Source organism: Cetorhinus maximus, unplaced genomic scaffold, assembly GCF_964194155.1.
Source record: "Cetorhinus maximus unplaced genomic scaffold, sCetMax3.hap1.1 HAP1_SCAFFOLD_1944, whole genome shotgun sequence".
Taxonomy (NCBI): domain Eukaryota; kingdom Metazoa; phylum Chordata; class Chondrichthyes; order Lamniformes; family Cetorhinidae; genus Cetorhinus; species Cetorhinus maximus.
In genome coordinates this window covers 31,642-47,904 of record NW_027597884.1, presented here as the reverse complement: position 1 = coordinate 47,904, position 16,263 = coordinate 31,642, and the positions used below count along the sequence as shown (strand labels likewise).

Below are 16,263 nucleotides of genomic sequence, written 5' to 3'. Positions count from 1 at the left end.
CTATCCTCAATGTGAAGACAGGACTTTGTCTCCACAAGGACTGTGTGGTGGTTACTCCTGTCAATAGGGTCATGGATGGATGCATCTGTGACAGGTAACTGGTGAGGAAGAGGTCAAGAAGGTTTCTCCCTCTTGTTGGTTACCTTGCCACCTGCTGCAGACCCATTCTAGCAGCTACGTCCTTTAGGACTCGGCCAGCTCCAGCCACTCTTGGCGATGGACATTGAAGTACCCCACCCAGGGTACATTCTGTGCCCTTGCCACCTTCTGTGCTTCTTCCAATTGGTGAGGGAGTCGAGGTGGTAATCAGCAGGAGGTTTCCTTGCTCATGTTTGATCTGATGCCATGAGACTTCAATGTTGAGGACTCCTGAGGCAATGCCTCCTGACTGTATACCACTGTGTCACCTCTCTGATGGGTCTGTCCTTTCAGTGGACAGGACATACCCAGAAGTGGTAATGGTGATGTCTGGGACATCGTCTGTGAGGTATGATTCGGTGAGTATGACTATGTCAGGCTGTTGCTCGACTCATCTGTGCACTAGCTCTTCCGATTTTAGCAAGTAAGGAAGAGCTTTCAGGGAGAACAGTGCTGGGTGTGCCATTGTCATTTCTGGTGTCTAGGTTGTTGCCAGGTTGGTCCATCTGGTTTCATTCCTGGGTGGATTACTAGGCCATTTCAGAGTATTCGAACCCATGCCCCCAAGCATCAGCCTGGGCCTCTGGATTACTAGTCCAGTAACATTACCACCACCACTTCCCCTTAGAATGCAACAAGTAGCTTTGTACCCACTCAAATGCTATACATTGCCAGCACAAGTATAGCAGGTCTAGAACCCAAAAGGCAGCAATATTGAGGGAGCTTTGAAACTGAATATTATTTGAGTTGTAATCTGAGTGTGTTACATGGTGCAATAGAGCTGCCTTTCTTCTCCCCCCATTTTTCGAAGTGTATCTTGCCAAAGTAGCCAACATTGTTCTATGCTTGCACAAACTCCACACACCTTTTTTATTTTGATATTACTAGGCAGTACTGGGTGCCTGTAATCTACAAACACAGCAAAAAATGAAGTCGAGATGTGGAAACCCTTGTCCAGTGAAATCTTTAAGGCCAATTTAATTGTAAAGTCTTATATTACACTAGTATAAGGCAGCCGAAAATAAATTTTAAAAAGAGCACTCACAGGAACAATTTCTACATGAACAGGAAGCAACCAAGCATTCTGAACTTAATTCAAGCCCACATCTGTAGACATTTAAATTTGGATTAAATACTGTATACATCTCAAGCTACAAATTCAGGTTTAATGTTATTGGAAGAAACATCTATCAATGTAATTTTTACATCTCTTATGGGTGTCAGTTTGTAACCATTCTAAGGCCAGGGATGCAGTTTACCATACGTATCATGCTTTAAAATGCTCAGGCCGGGGCTTCTGTCCCCCCCTCATGATGTTCAGTCATCTTACTCCATTCCATATACAAAAAGTGAGCAGCCTTGATTTGCTCACGATCCTTATGCTTTAATATTACACAATTATCAAAAGTCTAGAAAACTTTGTAAACCTGTGGGATAGATGCAGTGCTCATCTCTCCTCTCTCCGCTCTGGAATTCCAGACTCAATTAAGGTTGCCTTATACTGCTGCAGGCAGCCACAGATGCTTTTTACAAACCCTTTGGAGAGGGGAAACAGTGGGAAACCTATGTCAGGGTAACCACGCTTCTCAGGGAGGAAGCTCCTATAACTCTTCCGCCTTCTTTTTGGCTTGACAATAGCTTGTGATGATCCCTTCTGCTCCAAAGTTAGGGAACAAGTTTCAGTTGGTAGTTGTTCAGTAGAATCAGTCTCTAGAGATATATTTTCATCTGAACCAGCTTCTGCTAACAACTTCTGCTGCATATTGCTCACATGATCTTCAGAATTTTCCACTCCAAGCTCCTTAGTGGCCTGTACAGATTCAGCAACCATCTGTGCTGCAGATGGTAAGAGAGGCTCCGCCCGGCTCTCTGTTGCATCAGAAGAGCAGATCTGAGTCGGCTCGTCTTCAGCACTATTGCTAAGTTCAATGCTTCTTTGGATCATTTCATTGATTTCCAGCCAAGACTCCATTCTGTACACAAGTCGCCACCCATTGGTGTAGAAATGCTCTTTTATTTCTTGTTCAAATATTTCCACCGGTTTCTGAATGAGCCGAGTCATAGATTGCACCAGTTTTATAAGAGCCATCTCATTGTAACAGCGACTGTTCTCGTAGCCCTCCTGAAGGCCACGATCACTATCAAACCCAGCCTCGTTGTAATAAGGCTCATTTACAAGGATCAGCCCTGGAAAATCAAATCATGGAGTATTTAGAATTAAGTTCACATAGCAAAAGAAAAACTTGAACATGAAATGACAACCCACATACATACATTTATAATGTGCTGCTGGTTCAAGTATTGAAGATTCCAAATCAAATTTACAAACATTCAACAGAATTAACAGCAGAAAATGTAAACTACTGAACTATACCATTGTTTGACAATGTGCTTTTCTAATATTCCCTGGCAAAAATACACAGTTTGCATCTTGGCTACATAGTTGGTCCACCTCAATTTCTGTTCTAAGGCAGCTGCTCATCACCTTTTCAAGGGCAGTTGGGGATGGGCAATAAATGCTGGCCTAGCCATCAACACCCAGATCCCATGAAACAATTAAAAACCAACCTTGTATCCAGGAATATTTAGTATCCAGTGCTGACCCTTTTTGAGCCAGGTCTCCATTATTGCCACAGTATCTTTTATTCTTTCATGGAATGTGGATGTCATTGGCAAAGTCAGCATTTGTTGCTCATTCCTAATTGCCCTCGAACTGAGTGGCTTGCTCAGCCACTTCAGAGGACAGTTAAGAGTCAACTACATTGCTGTGGGTCTGGACTCACATGTAGGCCAGGCAAGCACAGCAGGTTTCCTTCGCTGAAGGACATTAGTGAACCAGATGGGTTTTACAACGATAGTTTCATCGTCACCATTAGAGAGCAGCTTTTTATATTCCAGATCTATTAATTGAATTTAAATTCCACCAGCTGCCATGGCAAGATTCAAACCCAATAGGTACATCATCAAAAACCAGTGTCTTTCACTAATATAATTAAAACCTTCCTTAACTTTTACATATATAATGATTCTTTAAAAACAGCAAGAGACCAACGCTCACTTTCATTGTCATAACAGCAGTCATAGGAACAGAAGCAGACTATTCAGCTCCCCGAACCTGTTCCACCATTCAATGAGATCATCGCTGATCTATATCCAAACTCCATCCACCCACTTTGGTTCCATTTCCCTTCATACCAAATGGAATATCTTTGAAACCTCAGTGATCTCTAGTGTTGTAATAGTTTCTTTGATCAATGCTGCCACCCTCTCCTTTTCCTCCTTCCCTATCTTTCCTGAATACTGGAACAGATCCATTTTAGATGCCTGGGGCATTGGGGCCGCTTCTGGGGGGATTTGGGGCATGTAAAGACTGTATGGGTTGCACCTGAACAGAGCTGGCAAAGTCCTTGCATTGTGATATGCTAGCACTATTGGGGAGAATTTAAACTAAGTTAGCAGGGGTGTGGGAGTCACAACATACAATTAAAGGGGGAAACCAGGGTGCAGAAAATTGGGAAAGACAGTATTTTTCCTACTCCAGTGCCATCTAAGTACTAAGTAGGATTAAAGAAAGAGGGAATGGCCTAAATTAGGTTTACTGTGCAAGTAAGTGAATGAAAAGGAGTGTAGTAAATAAGGTTGATGAGCTGCAGACCCAGATAGCCACATGGAAATATGCTGTTGTGGCAATAATGGAGACCTGGCTCAAAAAGGGGCAGGACTGGATACTAAATATTCCTGGTTACAAGATGTGCTTTTTAATTGTTTCATGGGATCTGGGTGTTGATGGCTAGGCCAGCATTTATTGCCCATCCCCAACTGCCCTTGAAAAAGTGATGAGCAGCCTTCTTGAAGCACTGCAGTCAGCGAGGCATAGGTACACCCAGTGCTGTTAGGAATGGAGTTTTCGGATTTTCACCCAGTAACAAGGGACGGCATCACAGTTCCAAGTTAGGATGGTGTGTGGCTTGGAGGGGAACTTGCAGGTGGTGGTGTTTCCACACATCTGCTGCCCTTGTCCTTCTAGATGGAAGAGTTCGCGTTTGGAAGGTGCTGTCAAAGGAGCCTTGGTGAGTTGCTGCAGTGCATCTTGTAGGTGGTACACACACTGCTGCCACTTTGTCAGTGGTGGAGGGAGTGAATGTTTAAGGTGGTGGTTGGGGTGCCAAACAGGCTGCTTTGCCCTGGATGGTGTCAAGCTTCTTGAGTGTTGTTGGAGCTGCACTCATCCAGGCAAGGGGAGAGTATTCCATCACACTCCTGACTTGTGCCTTATAGATGGTGGGTAGGTTTTGAGGAGTTAGGTGGTGAGTTACTCGCTACAGGATTCCCAGCTACTAACCTGCCAGCTACAGTACTTATATGGTTAGTCCAGTTTAATTTCAGGATGTTGATAGTGGGGGATTCAGTGATGGTAATGCCATTGCACATCAAGGGGAGATGGTTGGGTTCTCTCTTGCTGGAGATAGCACTTGTGTGGCACGAACGTTTCTTACCACTTATTAGCCCAAGCCTAAATGTTATCCAAATTTTGCTGCACATGGACACAGACTTCAGTATTTGAGGAGTTGCAAATGGTGTTGAAAATTGTGGAATCATCAGTGAACATCCCCACTTCTGACCTTATGATGGAAGGAAAGTCATTGATGATGCAACTGAAGATGGTTGGGTATAGGACATTACCCTGAGAAACTCCTGCAGTGATGTCCTGGAGCTGAGATGATTGATCTCCAACAACCACAACCATCTTCCTTTATGCTAGGTTATGACTCCAACCAGTGGAGAGATTTCCCCCTCATTCTCATTGACTCCAGTTTTGTTAAGGCTCCTTGTTACCACACTCAGTCAAATGCTGCCTTGATGTCAAGTGCAGCCACTCTCACCTCACCTCTGGAGTTCATTTTTTTGTCCATGTTTGGAATATGGCTGTAATGAGATCTGGAGCCGAGTGGCCCTGGCAGTACCCAAACTGAGCATCATTAAGCAGGCTATTGCCGAGTACCGCTTGATGGCACTGTCGATGACCCCTTCCATCACTTGCTGATGCTCAAAAGAGACTGATGGGATGGTAATTGGCTAGGATGGATTTGTCCTGCTTTTTGTGTACAAGACACATCTGGGCAATTTTCCACATTGCCAGATAGATGCCAGTGTTGTAGCTGTACTGGAACAGCTTGGCTAGGGGCACACCTAGTTCGGGGGCATGTCTTCAGTACTATTTCTGAATTGTTGTCAGGCCCATAGCCTTTGCACTATCCAGTGCCTTCAGCCTTTTCTTGATGTCACGTTGAGTGAATCGAATTGGCTGAAGGCCGGCACACTGGGCACCTCAGATGGAGACGGAGATGGATCAGCCACTCGGCACTCCTAGCTGAAGATGGCTGTTAATGTTTCAGCCTTGTCTTTTCCACTGATGTGCTGGGCTCCCCCATCATTGAGGATGGGGATATTTGCGAAGCCTCCTCCTTCAGTTAGTTCACTGTCCACCACCATTCACAGCTGGATGTGGCAGGACTCAGAGCTTAGATATGATCTGTTGGTTGTGGGATCACTTAGCTGTCTATTGCGTGCTGCTTCAGCTATTTGGCATGCAAATAGCCCTGTGTTGTAGTTTCATCAGGTTGACACCTCATTTTTAAAGTATACCTGGTGCTGCTCCTGGCATGCCCTTCTGCATTCTTCATTGAACCAGGATTCATCCCCTGGCTTGATGGTAATTGTAGAATGGGGGATATGCCAAGCCATGAGGCTACAGATTGTGATTATATCCAATTCTGCTGCTGCTGATGGCCCACAGCACATCATGGATGCCCAATTTTGAGTTGCTAGGTCTATTTGATACCTATTCCATTTAGCAAGGCGGTAATACCACACAACACAATGGAGGGTATCCTCAATGTGAAGGTAGGACTTAGTTTACACAAGGACTTTGCAGTAGTCACTCCCACCGTTGCTGTCATGGGCAGATGCATCTGCGACATGTAGATTGGAGAGAACAGAAGTCAAGTTTTTCCCTTTTGTTGGTTCCCTCACCACCTGCCACAGACCCAGTGTAACAACCGGCTCTGGGCACAAATCTATGGAAACCTCTTTGATTCCAAGTGAAAGAGAAAAACATGAAAGAGTATTGGCATGTCATGTATCTGCCTTAAAAGAAACAAGGTAATATGCTCAATCCCATTGAATCCTTTGAAATCCACGGACCTATCCCTTTACCCCTGAAGGGTAAAGCAATTAGTTTTGACAGGTAGAGGGGGTCCCAGTTGAAGAAAGATTGCTTTAAAAGCTGTCAAGTCTTGGCTTTTGCAAAAAAACCTAATCTACTCCAAACAAAAGTAGTGGATAGAAAAACAGTACGGATACCCAGACCAGGAACAGCAAGACAATAGGGGTTTAAATAAACATTCCTTTGGGAAATAAAAACACCACTAGAAAAGTGGTACAGTCATAGCTAACTAGAAAAGTATTAAACAAATACTTAAATGTTGCCAAAAAGATGGAAGATCTAAAATTTTCAACAAGGAATGACCAAGAAATTGATAGGGCGGGAGGGGGGTAATAGAATGAGGGTAAACTAGCAAGTATTAAAGCAAATTTTCAGAGCTTTCCGAAGTCTTTTAAGGCAGGTATAGTGGAGCAAGGCATGGGACATGGCAAAAATGCTAAACAAATATTTTGTTTCTGTCTTCACAGTTGAAAACACAGTACATACTGGAAATAGTGGGGAACCCAGGGGCTAATGAGAGTGTGAAACTTAAAAGTATTCAAAGGAAGAATACAAAAGAGATTACTGGAACTAAACACCGACAAATCGCCTTGGCATGATGACCTGCAGCCTCGAGGTGGTTGCAGAGATTGTAAATACACTGCTTTCAGATCTCCCAGAATTCCCTAAATTCTAGAACAATCCCCATGCATTGGGAGGTAGCAAATTAAACCCTATTATTGAAGGACAGGGGAGAAAAAACAGGGAGCTATTTGTTCAGTTAGCCAGTTAATAGGAAAAAAACTAAAATCTGTTGTACTAGGGCACTTGGAAAATCACAGATTGATTAGGCATTGTGAAAGGGAAATCATGTTTGACAAAGCTAGTGGTTTTTTTTGAAGATGTCACTAACAGGATGAATAAGGGATTAACCAATGAATCTAGTTTATTTGAATTTTGAGAAGGCATTCTTGGAGTCACACAAGAGATTGATGCACAATGTTAGCGGTAATTCTGGCATGGATTGAAGTTTGGTTAACAGACAGAATCAGAAAGCAGGAATAAATGGATCATTTTTAGGATGGCAGAATGCAAATACTGGAGCACGATAAGCATCAGCGTTTGGGCTTCAGCTATTTACAATGCAAGTCATAAGTAATATATCCAAGTTTGCTGACTATGCAAAGCCAGCTGGGAAAGTAAGCTGCAAGGAGGGCGAGAAGAATCTGCAAAGGAATATAGATCACAGAATCGTCATAGCGCAGGTCATCATTTGACCTGCTGTGTCTGTGCCGGTTCTCCGTACCAGCAATTTAACTAGTGCCCCTGCCTTCTCCCCATAGATCTGCACAATCTTCCTCTCCAGATAACAATCTAATTTTCTCTTGAATGCCTCGATTAAACCCGCTTCAACCACATTCCCAGGCAGTGCATTCCAGATCCAAACCACTTGCTGCATGCAAGAAAAAGCTTTCCTCATTTCACCATTGCTTCTTTTGCTAATCACCTTAAACCTATACCCTCCTCTTCTCAATCCTTCCAATGGCAACAGTTTTTCCCCCAATTACTCTGGCCAGACCCTTATGATTTTGAATACCTCTATCAAATCTCCTTTCAACCTTCTCCACTTCAAGGAGAATGGTCCCAACTTCTCCAATCTATCCCCATAACTGAAGCACTTCATCCTTGGGACCATTCTTGTGAATCTTTTCTGCACTTACTCTAAATCTTCACGTCTTTCCTAAAGTGTGGCGCCCAGAACTGGATGCAATATTCCAGCTGGGGTCAAACCAGTGTTCTGTACAAATTCAACATAACCTCCATGTTTTTATACTCTATGCCCCTATTAATAAAGCCTACGATGCTTTATTAACCCTACTCTCAAACTGTCCTGTCACCTTCAATGATTTATGCGCATATACACCCAGGTCCCTCTGTTCCTGCGCTACCTTTAGAATTGTACCCTCTATTTAATAGTGTGTTTCTGCATGCTTCCTATCAAAATGAATCAGTTCACATTTCTTTGCATTGAATTTCACCTGTCACTTGTCCACCCACTCCACCAACTTTTGTCTTTTTGAAGTTCTACACTTTCCTTCTCACAGTTCACAATGCTTCCAAGTTTCATATCATCTGCAAATTTTGCCCTGTACACCAAGGCCTAGGTTATTTATATAAATTAACCATTACTGTTTCCCTTCACTCAGCCAGTTTCATATCCATGTTGCTATTGTCCCTTTTATTTCATAAACTATAACTTTGCTCACAAGTCTGTTGTGTGGCTCTTTATCAAATGCCTTTTGAAAGTCCATGGACACCACATCAATAGCATTTCCCTCTTCAACCCTGTTATCGCACCAAAACACTCCAGCAAGTTAGTTAAACACAATTTTCCCTCAACAAATCTGCACTAGCTGTCCTTAATTAACCCATATTTGCCCAAGTGACTATAAACTTTGCCCCGAATTATAATTTCTAGAAGCTTCCTCACCAGCGAGGTTAACCTGACTGGCCTGTAGCTGTTGGGCTTATCTTTACACTCTGCTTTGAGCCAGGAGATAACATTTGCAAATCTCCAGTCCTCTGGCACCATCCCCGAGTCTAAGGAAGATTGGAAAATTATGGCCAATGCCGCCGTAATATCTACTCACTTCCCTCAGTGTCCTTTGATGCATCCCATCTGGCTCTGGTGCTTTATCAACTCAAGCACAGACAAGTTATCTGATATCTCCTCCTTACCAATTTTAAACCCTTCTGGTGACTGAATTATCTCCTTCACCATGATCCACAGCATCTTGTTCCTTAGTAAAGAATTTAAATATTAATTTAATACCTCAGCCATGCCCCTTGCCTCCATGAATAAATCCCCTTTTTGATCCCTAATCGGCCCCATTCCTCCTTTTACCACCCTTTTACTATTTATATGCCTAAAGATCAGTTAAGTGACTAGGAAGAAAAAGGCTGCAGATGGAATATATTGTGGGAAAAATGTGAAATTATCCACTTTGGTTGGAAAAATGGAAAAGCAGAATATTTTTTGAAAGGAGTGTTGGTATGCACAGGGATTTGGGTGTACTTGCCCATGAACCACAGAAAGTTAACATGCAGATATAGCAATCAGGAAGGCAAAAGATATGCTAGGCTTCATTGCAAGGGGTTTGGAGTACAAGCATAAAGTCATCATACTATAATTGTATAAGGTTTTGATGAAATCACGTGCCAGCTACCATATATAGTTTTGACCTCCTTATTTGCCTTAAAGGGGGTGCAACAAAGCATCAGCAGATTAATTCTTAGGAAGAAGAGATTGTCCTATGACGAGAGATTGAGTAGAATGGGTCTAAATTGCCCTAGAGTTAAGAAAAATAAAAGGTGATCTCATTTAAATATACAAAATTCTTAGAGGGTTTGACTTGGTAGATGTCAAGGGGTTGCTTTCCCTGGCTGAGTGCTTATAACTAGAGGGTCACAGTCTCAGCATAAGAGATCAGTCATTTAGTACTGAGATGAGGAAACCTCTTCATTCAGAGTGTTTTGAATCTTTGAATTTCTTTGCCCCAGAGGACTCATCAGTTGTTGAGTATATTCAAGACATAGATCAATAGATTTTTGGACATTAAGGAAATCAAGGAATATAGAGATCAGGCAGGAAAGGGGAGTTGATTCAGCCATGAAAGTTGGTTCAATGGGCCATTTCTCCTGCTCAAACTTTTTATGTTCTCAACTTCTCATGGATGAGATACCAAAGGGCAACTGGTTCCTGTGAAGTTAAGCACTAGCTTAATTCAGAAAATTCGGCAGGTGGAGAGGGGGTGCTTGTGTGAGTAACATGCCAGACACTACCAAAGAAATTCTGAAGGTGACATTCAAAGCAACAACACAATTTGGGTGAAAATCATGAACTAATGAAGAGAAGGTCATTTCTGTCATTCAGCAAAATCTAGAAAACTGGCAGTACAAGACTTGCTGCATTCCCATAAGCAAAAGGTCACAAATACAATAAGTTCAACACTTTGCTCAGTACTAACCTTGGATTGATATCAGCACTTGGAGGAGACTGGATTTACTTGTCCACCTCTCAGTTCCCTAGGCCAAAAAAGAAGTTAAATTATTAAATAACGGGAAAGAGAAAATTTTTTTAAAAATCTTTCTTGGGTTGAAGCAGGATCACACAGTAATACTGTGTCGACGTGGAATAATGGCTTCATTTGAATTTCATTGTGTTTGTTTAATAGGATTATATTTTAAGTTCACAAGGAGGAGAAAGGCTCCATTACACCATCACTGTTGGAAACAAGCACATGTTCATCAAAAGAATTGTTTGTGATCTCATTAGGACGGCTTGAACAATTGAAAATATTCACTCAGCCCTGCCCAACATCAGATTATTTGTTCCCTGGAGACAGCTAGCCAAATTACAAGCGAACGAAGGCAGGCGTCAGCAAGCATGGGCATGAATAGTAGAGACCCCGTGTGAGCACACATCAGAAATTCCAAAGATTAATGACCTTCAGAGAAGAAATTTCTCCTCGTCTGTCTTAATGGCCTGCCCCTTATTCTGAAACTGTGTCCCCAGTTCTAGATTAACCAGCCACAGGAAATGTCTAATCTACATCTACCTTGTAAAGCCCGATAAGAATTTTGTAAATTTCAATGAGATAACCTTTTTCTTCATAACTCCAGAGAAAACAGGCCCTAGTCTCCTCAATTTCCCCTCATTAGATAATCCAGCCATTCCAGGGATTAGCCTGGTGATTCTCTGTTACCATAGAGTGTAATATACCCTTCATTAGGGAAGGAGACCAAAACTGTACACAATACTCTAGGTGTGGTCTCACCAAGCTCTATATAACTGCAGCAAGACATCTTTATTCTTGTATTCAAATTCCCTTGTGAAGACCAGCATACCATTTACTTTCCCAATTGCTTGCTGCACTTTTTATTTAAAACTCATTCATGGGATGTGGGCTTCGCTGGCTACGCCAGCATTTATTGCCCATCCCTAGTTGCCCTTGAGAAGGTGGTGGTGAGCTGCCTTCTTAAACTGCTGTAGTCCATGTGGTGTAGCTACGCCCACGTTGCTATTAGGATGGGCGCTCCAGGATTTTGGCCCAGCGACAGTGAAGGAACGGTGATATATTTCCAAGTCAGGATGGTGAGTGACTTGGAGGGTAACTTCCAGGTGGTGGTGTTCCCATCTATCTGCTGCCCTTATCCTTCTAGATGGTAGTGGTCATGGGTTTGGAAGTTGCTGTTTAAGGAGCCTTGGTAAATTCCTGCAGGGCATCTTGTAGATGGTACACACGCTGCTGCTACTGTGCATCGGTGGTGGAGGGAGTGAATATTTGTGGATGTGGTGCCAATCAAGCAAGCTGCTTTGTCCTGGACAGTGTCAAGCTTCTTGAGTGTTCTGGCAGCTGCACTCATTAAGGCAAGTGGGAAGTATTCCATCGCACTCCTTGTAGATGGCGGACAGGCTTTGGGGAGTCAGGAGGTGAGTTACTCGGCGCAGGATTCCTAGCCTCTGACCTGCTCTTGTAGCCATGTTATTTATATGGCTGGTCCAGTTGAGTTTCTGGCCAATGGTAACCTCCGGGATATTGATAATGGGGGATTAAGTGATGGTAAGGCCATTGAATGTCAAGGGGAGATGGTTAGGTTTTCTCTTGTTGGGGATGGTCATTGCCTGGCATGAATGTTACTTGCCACTTGTCAGCCCATGCCTGGATACTGCTGTCCAGGTCTTGCTGCATTTGGACATGGACTGCTTCAGCATCCGAAGAGTTGCAAATGATGAACATTGTGCAATCAGCAGTGAGCATCCCCACTTCTGACATTATAATGGAAGGAAGGTCATTGAAGAAGCAGCTGAAGATGGTTGGGCCTAGGACACTACCCTGAGGAACTCCTGCAGTGATGTCCTGGAAATGAGATGACTGACCTCCAACAACCACAACCATCTTCCTTTGTGCTAGGTATGACTCCAACCTGTGGAGAGTTTTCACCGATTCCCATTGACTCCAGTTTTGCCAGGGCTCCTTGATGACACACACGGTCAAATGCAGCCTTGATGTCAAGGGCAGTCACTCTCACCTCACCTCTGGAGATCAGCTCTTTTGTCCATGTTTGAACCAAGGCTGTATGAGGTCAGGGGCTGAGTGACCCTGGCGGAACCCAAACTGGGCACTAGTAAGCAGGTCATTGCTAAGCAAGTGCCGCTTGATAGCACTGTTGAATACTCCTTCCATTACTTTACTGATGATCGAGAGTAGATTGATGGGGCAGTAATTGGTCAGGTTGGATTTGTCCTGCTTTTTGTGTACAGGACATATCTGGGCAATTTTTCACATGCCAGTGTTGTAGTTGTACTGGAACATCTTGGCTAAGGATGCGGCAATTTCTGGAGCACAAGTCTTCAGTACCATTGCCGGAATATTGTCAGGGCCCATAGCCTTTACACTATCCAGTGCCTTCAGCAGTTTTTTGATATCACGTGCAGTGAATCGAATTGGCTGCAGACTGGCATCTGTGATGCTGGGGACCCCTGGAGGAGGCCGAGATGGATTATTCACTTGGCACTTCTGGCTGAAGATTGTAGCAAATGCTTCAGCCTTATCGTTTGCACTGATGGGCTGGGCTCCCCCATCATTGAGGGTGGGGATATTTGTGGACTCTTCCTCCAGTGAGTTATAGAGTCATAGAGGTCTACAGCACAGAAAAAGGCCCTTTGGCCCATCGAGTCTGAGACAGTCAAACAAGTATCTAACTATTCTAATCCCATTTTCCAGTGCTAGGCCCATAGCCTTGTATGCCATGGCATCGCAAGTGCACATCCAAATACTTCTTAAATGTTATGAGGGTTTCTGCCTCTACCACCCTTTCAGGCAGTGAGTTCCAGATTCCCACCACCCTCTGGGTGAAAACAAACATTCTTCCACACGTCCCCTCCTGCCCCTTACCTTAAAAATCTATGTTGTTTAATTGTCAGTCACCATTCATGACTGGACGTGGCAGGACTGCAGAGCTTAGATCTGATCTGTTGGTTGTGGGATCACTTAGCTCTGTCTATCACTTGCTGCTTATGCTGTTTGGTACACAAGTAGTCGTGTGTTATAGCTTCACCAGGTTGACACCTGGCATGCTCTCCTGCACTCTTCATTGAAGCAGGGTTGATTCCTTGGCTTGATGGTAGAGTGGGGGATATGCCGGGCCATGAGGTTACAGATTGCATTAGAATACAATTCTGCTGCTGCCGATGGCCCACAGTGCCTCATGGATGCCCAGTCTTGAGTTACTAGATCTGTTATAAATCTATCCCATTTAACACAGGGGTAGTATCACACAACATGATGGAGGGTATCCTCAATGTGAAGGTGGGACTTTGTCTCCACAAGGACTGTGCGGTGGTCACTCCCACTGACACAGTCATGGACAGATGTATCTGCAGCAGGCAGGTTGGCGAGGATAAGGTCAAGTAGGTTTTTCCCTCTTGTTGGTTCCCTCACCACCTGCCGCAGACCCAGTTTAGCAACTATGTCCTTTAGAGCTCGGCCAGCTCGGTCAGTGGTGGTGCTACCGAGCCATCTTGGTGATGGACATTGAAGTTCCCCACCCAGAGTATATTCTGCACCCTTGCCAACCTCAGTGCTTCCTCCAAGTGGTGTTCAACATGGAGGAACTTTTAGGGGACTCATGAACAAGGATACCCAGGTCCCTTTGGACATCAACACTCCCCAACCTCTCACCATTTGAGAAATATTCTGCTTTTCTGTTTCTTTCCTACCAAAGTGTATAACTTCACACTTAGTCACATTATATTCCATCTGCCATGTTCTTGCCCACTCACTTAGCCTGTCCAAATCCCCTTGAAGCCTCCTTGGATTCCCACTTAGTTTTGTGTCATCAGCAAATTTGGAAATATTACATTTGGTCCCCACATCCAAATCATTGGTATAGATTGTGAACAGCTGTAGTCCAAACACAACTTTGTAGTGCCCCACTTGTCTCAGCCTGTCATCCTGAGAATGACCCATTTATTCCTACGCTGTTTTCTGTTAACCAATTTTCTCAATCCACACCAGTACATTACCCCAATCCAATCTCCTCTAATTTTGTTTAGTAACCGCCTGTAACCTTATCAAAAGCCTTCTGAAAATCCAAATACACATGATCCACTGGTTCTCCTTTATCTATGCTACAAGTAACATCCTCAAAAAACTCCAAACAGGTTTGTCAAACATGATTTCCCTTTCATAAATCCATGTTGACTCCACCCAATCATATTATTTTCCAAGTGTCCAGTTATCACATCCTTTATAATAGATTCTAGCATTTTCCCTATTACTGACATCAAACCAACAGGTCTACAGTTCTCTTTTTCCCTCTCTCCCTCCTTTCTTAAATAGTGGGGTTACATTTGCTACTTCCCATTCTGCAGGAATCTTTCCAGAAACTATAAGTTTTGAAAGATATTCACTAACTCTATAGCTGCCTCCTTCAACACTCTGGAATGTAGCTTATCTGGTCTAAGGGATTTATCAACTTTCAATCCCATTAATTTTTACAAGTGCTACCTTTCTATTACTACAAATTTCTTTCAGTTCCCCATTTTCACAAGTCCCTTGGTTCTTTAGTATTTCTGATAGATTTTTTGTATCTTCCTCCATGAAGACAGACAACGTAATTGTTTAGTTTATCTTGCGTTTCCGTATTCTCCATTATAAATTTCCGTTTCCACTGTAATGGACACACATTTGTCTTGGCTAATCTCTTCCTTTTCACATACCTAAAGAAGCTTTTACAGTCCGCTTTTATGCTTCTTGCAAGCTTGCATTCATGTTCTATTTTCCCTTTCTTTTTCAGTTTCTTGGTCCTCCTTTTTTGGATTCTAAAGTGCCCCCAGTCCTCAGGCCTACCACTTTCGCTGGCACTCCTATAAGCCTCTTCCTTTGATCTAATGCTTTAACTTCTTTTGTTAACCACAGTTGAATCATCTTTCCTGTTGGGTTTTTGTGTCTTAGAGGAATGTATATTTGTTGTATACCATATAATACTCCTTTAAATAATAGCCATCGCCTGTCTTCTGTCAAATCCTTTAATGTATTTTTCCAATCAACTTGCCCCTCACACTTTCAGTTTCTTTTGTTCAGATTTAAGACCCTAGTTTTGGAATGAACTATATCACTTTTAAACGTAATGTAAAATTCTCCCATATTATGGTCGCTATTTCCCAAAGGCTCCTTTACAACAAGGTTATTAATTAGCCCTTTCTCATTATACAATACTAAATCTAAAAAAGCCTGATTCCCTAGTTGGTTCTTCAATGTGCTGCTCCAGAAATTCATCAACCAGCATTAATGCTGATTATGTTTACCCAGTGTATTTGCAGATTGAAGTCACCCAGGATTATTATATTACCCCTGTTAAATGCACCTCTAATTTCCTAATTTATACCCACATTACCACTACTGTTTGGTGGCCTATAAACAACTCCCAGCAATGTTTGCTGTTTCGTAGCTCCACCCAAACTGATTCTACATCTCGATCATTCAATCTAAAATCCTCATTAGCAGTGCTAACCCACCCCCTTCTCCTCTTTGCCTATCCTTTATAAATGTTGAATATCCTTGAACATTCAGTTCTCAGCCTTGGTCACCGTGTATCCAGTTTCCATAATGGCAATTAAATCATACCCATTTATTTCTATTTGTGCCTTCAAATCATCTACCTTGTTGAGAATGTTGTGTGCATTCAGATAGAGTGTCCTTAACTTTGTCTTTTTAAACATTTTTTTATTTTGATCCTATTCGATACTTGCCTTTGCTTCGTCTGCCTTCTAATTTCACTTATTTTTCTACTTCCTGTTACCAGTTTTGCTTCTCTCCACTCTGAACTGCCTCTCAGATTCCCATCCCCTGACC

The 16,263-nt window shown here is 42.9% G+C and overlaps 1 protein-coding gene across 1 annotated transcript in view; it reads right to left on the bottom strand.

The window, feature by feature from the left end:
* Positions 1-1,088: 1,088 nt before the first annotated feature.
* LOC144676808 ((E3-independent) E2 ubiquitin-conjugating enzyme UBE2O-like) overlaps positions 1,089-16,263 on the bottom strand; it is a gene marked incomplete at its 5' end in the record, with an annotated part of 44,354 nt that continues 29,179 nt past the window's right edge. The window contains 2 exons of the mRNA XM_078537132.1: positions 1,089-2,325; positions 10,372-10,429. Coding sequence (XP_078393258.1) covers positions 1,586-2,325; positions 10,372-10,429 — 798 coding nt within the window. The remainder of the gene's footprint in view (positions 2,326-10,371; positions 10,430-16,263) is intronic.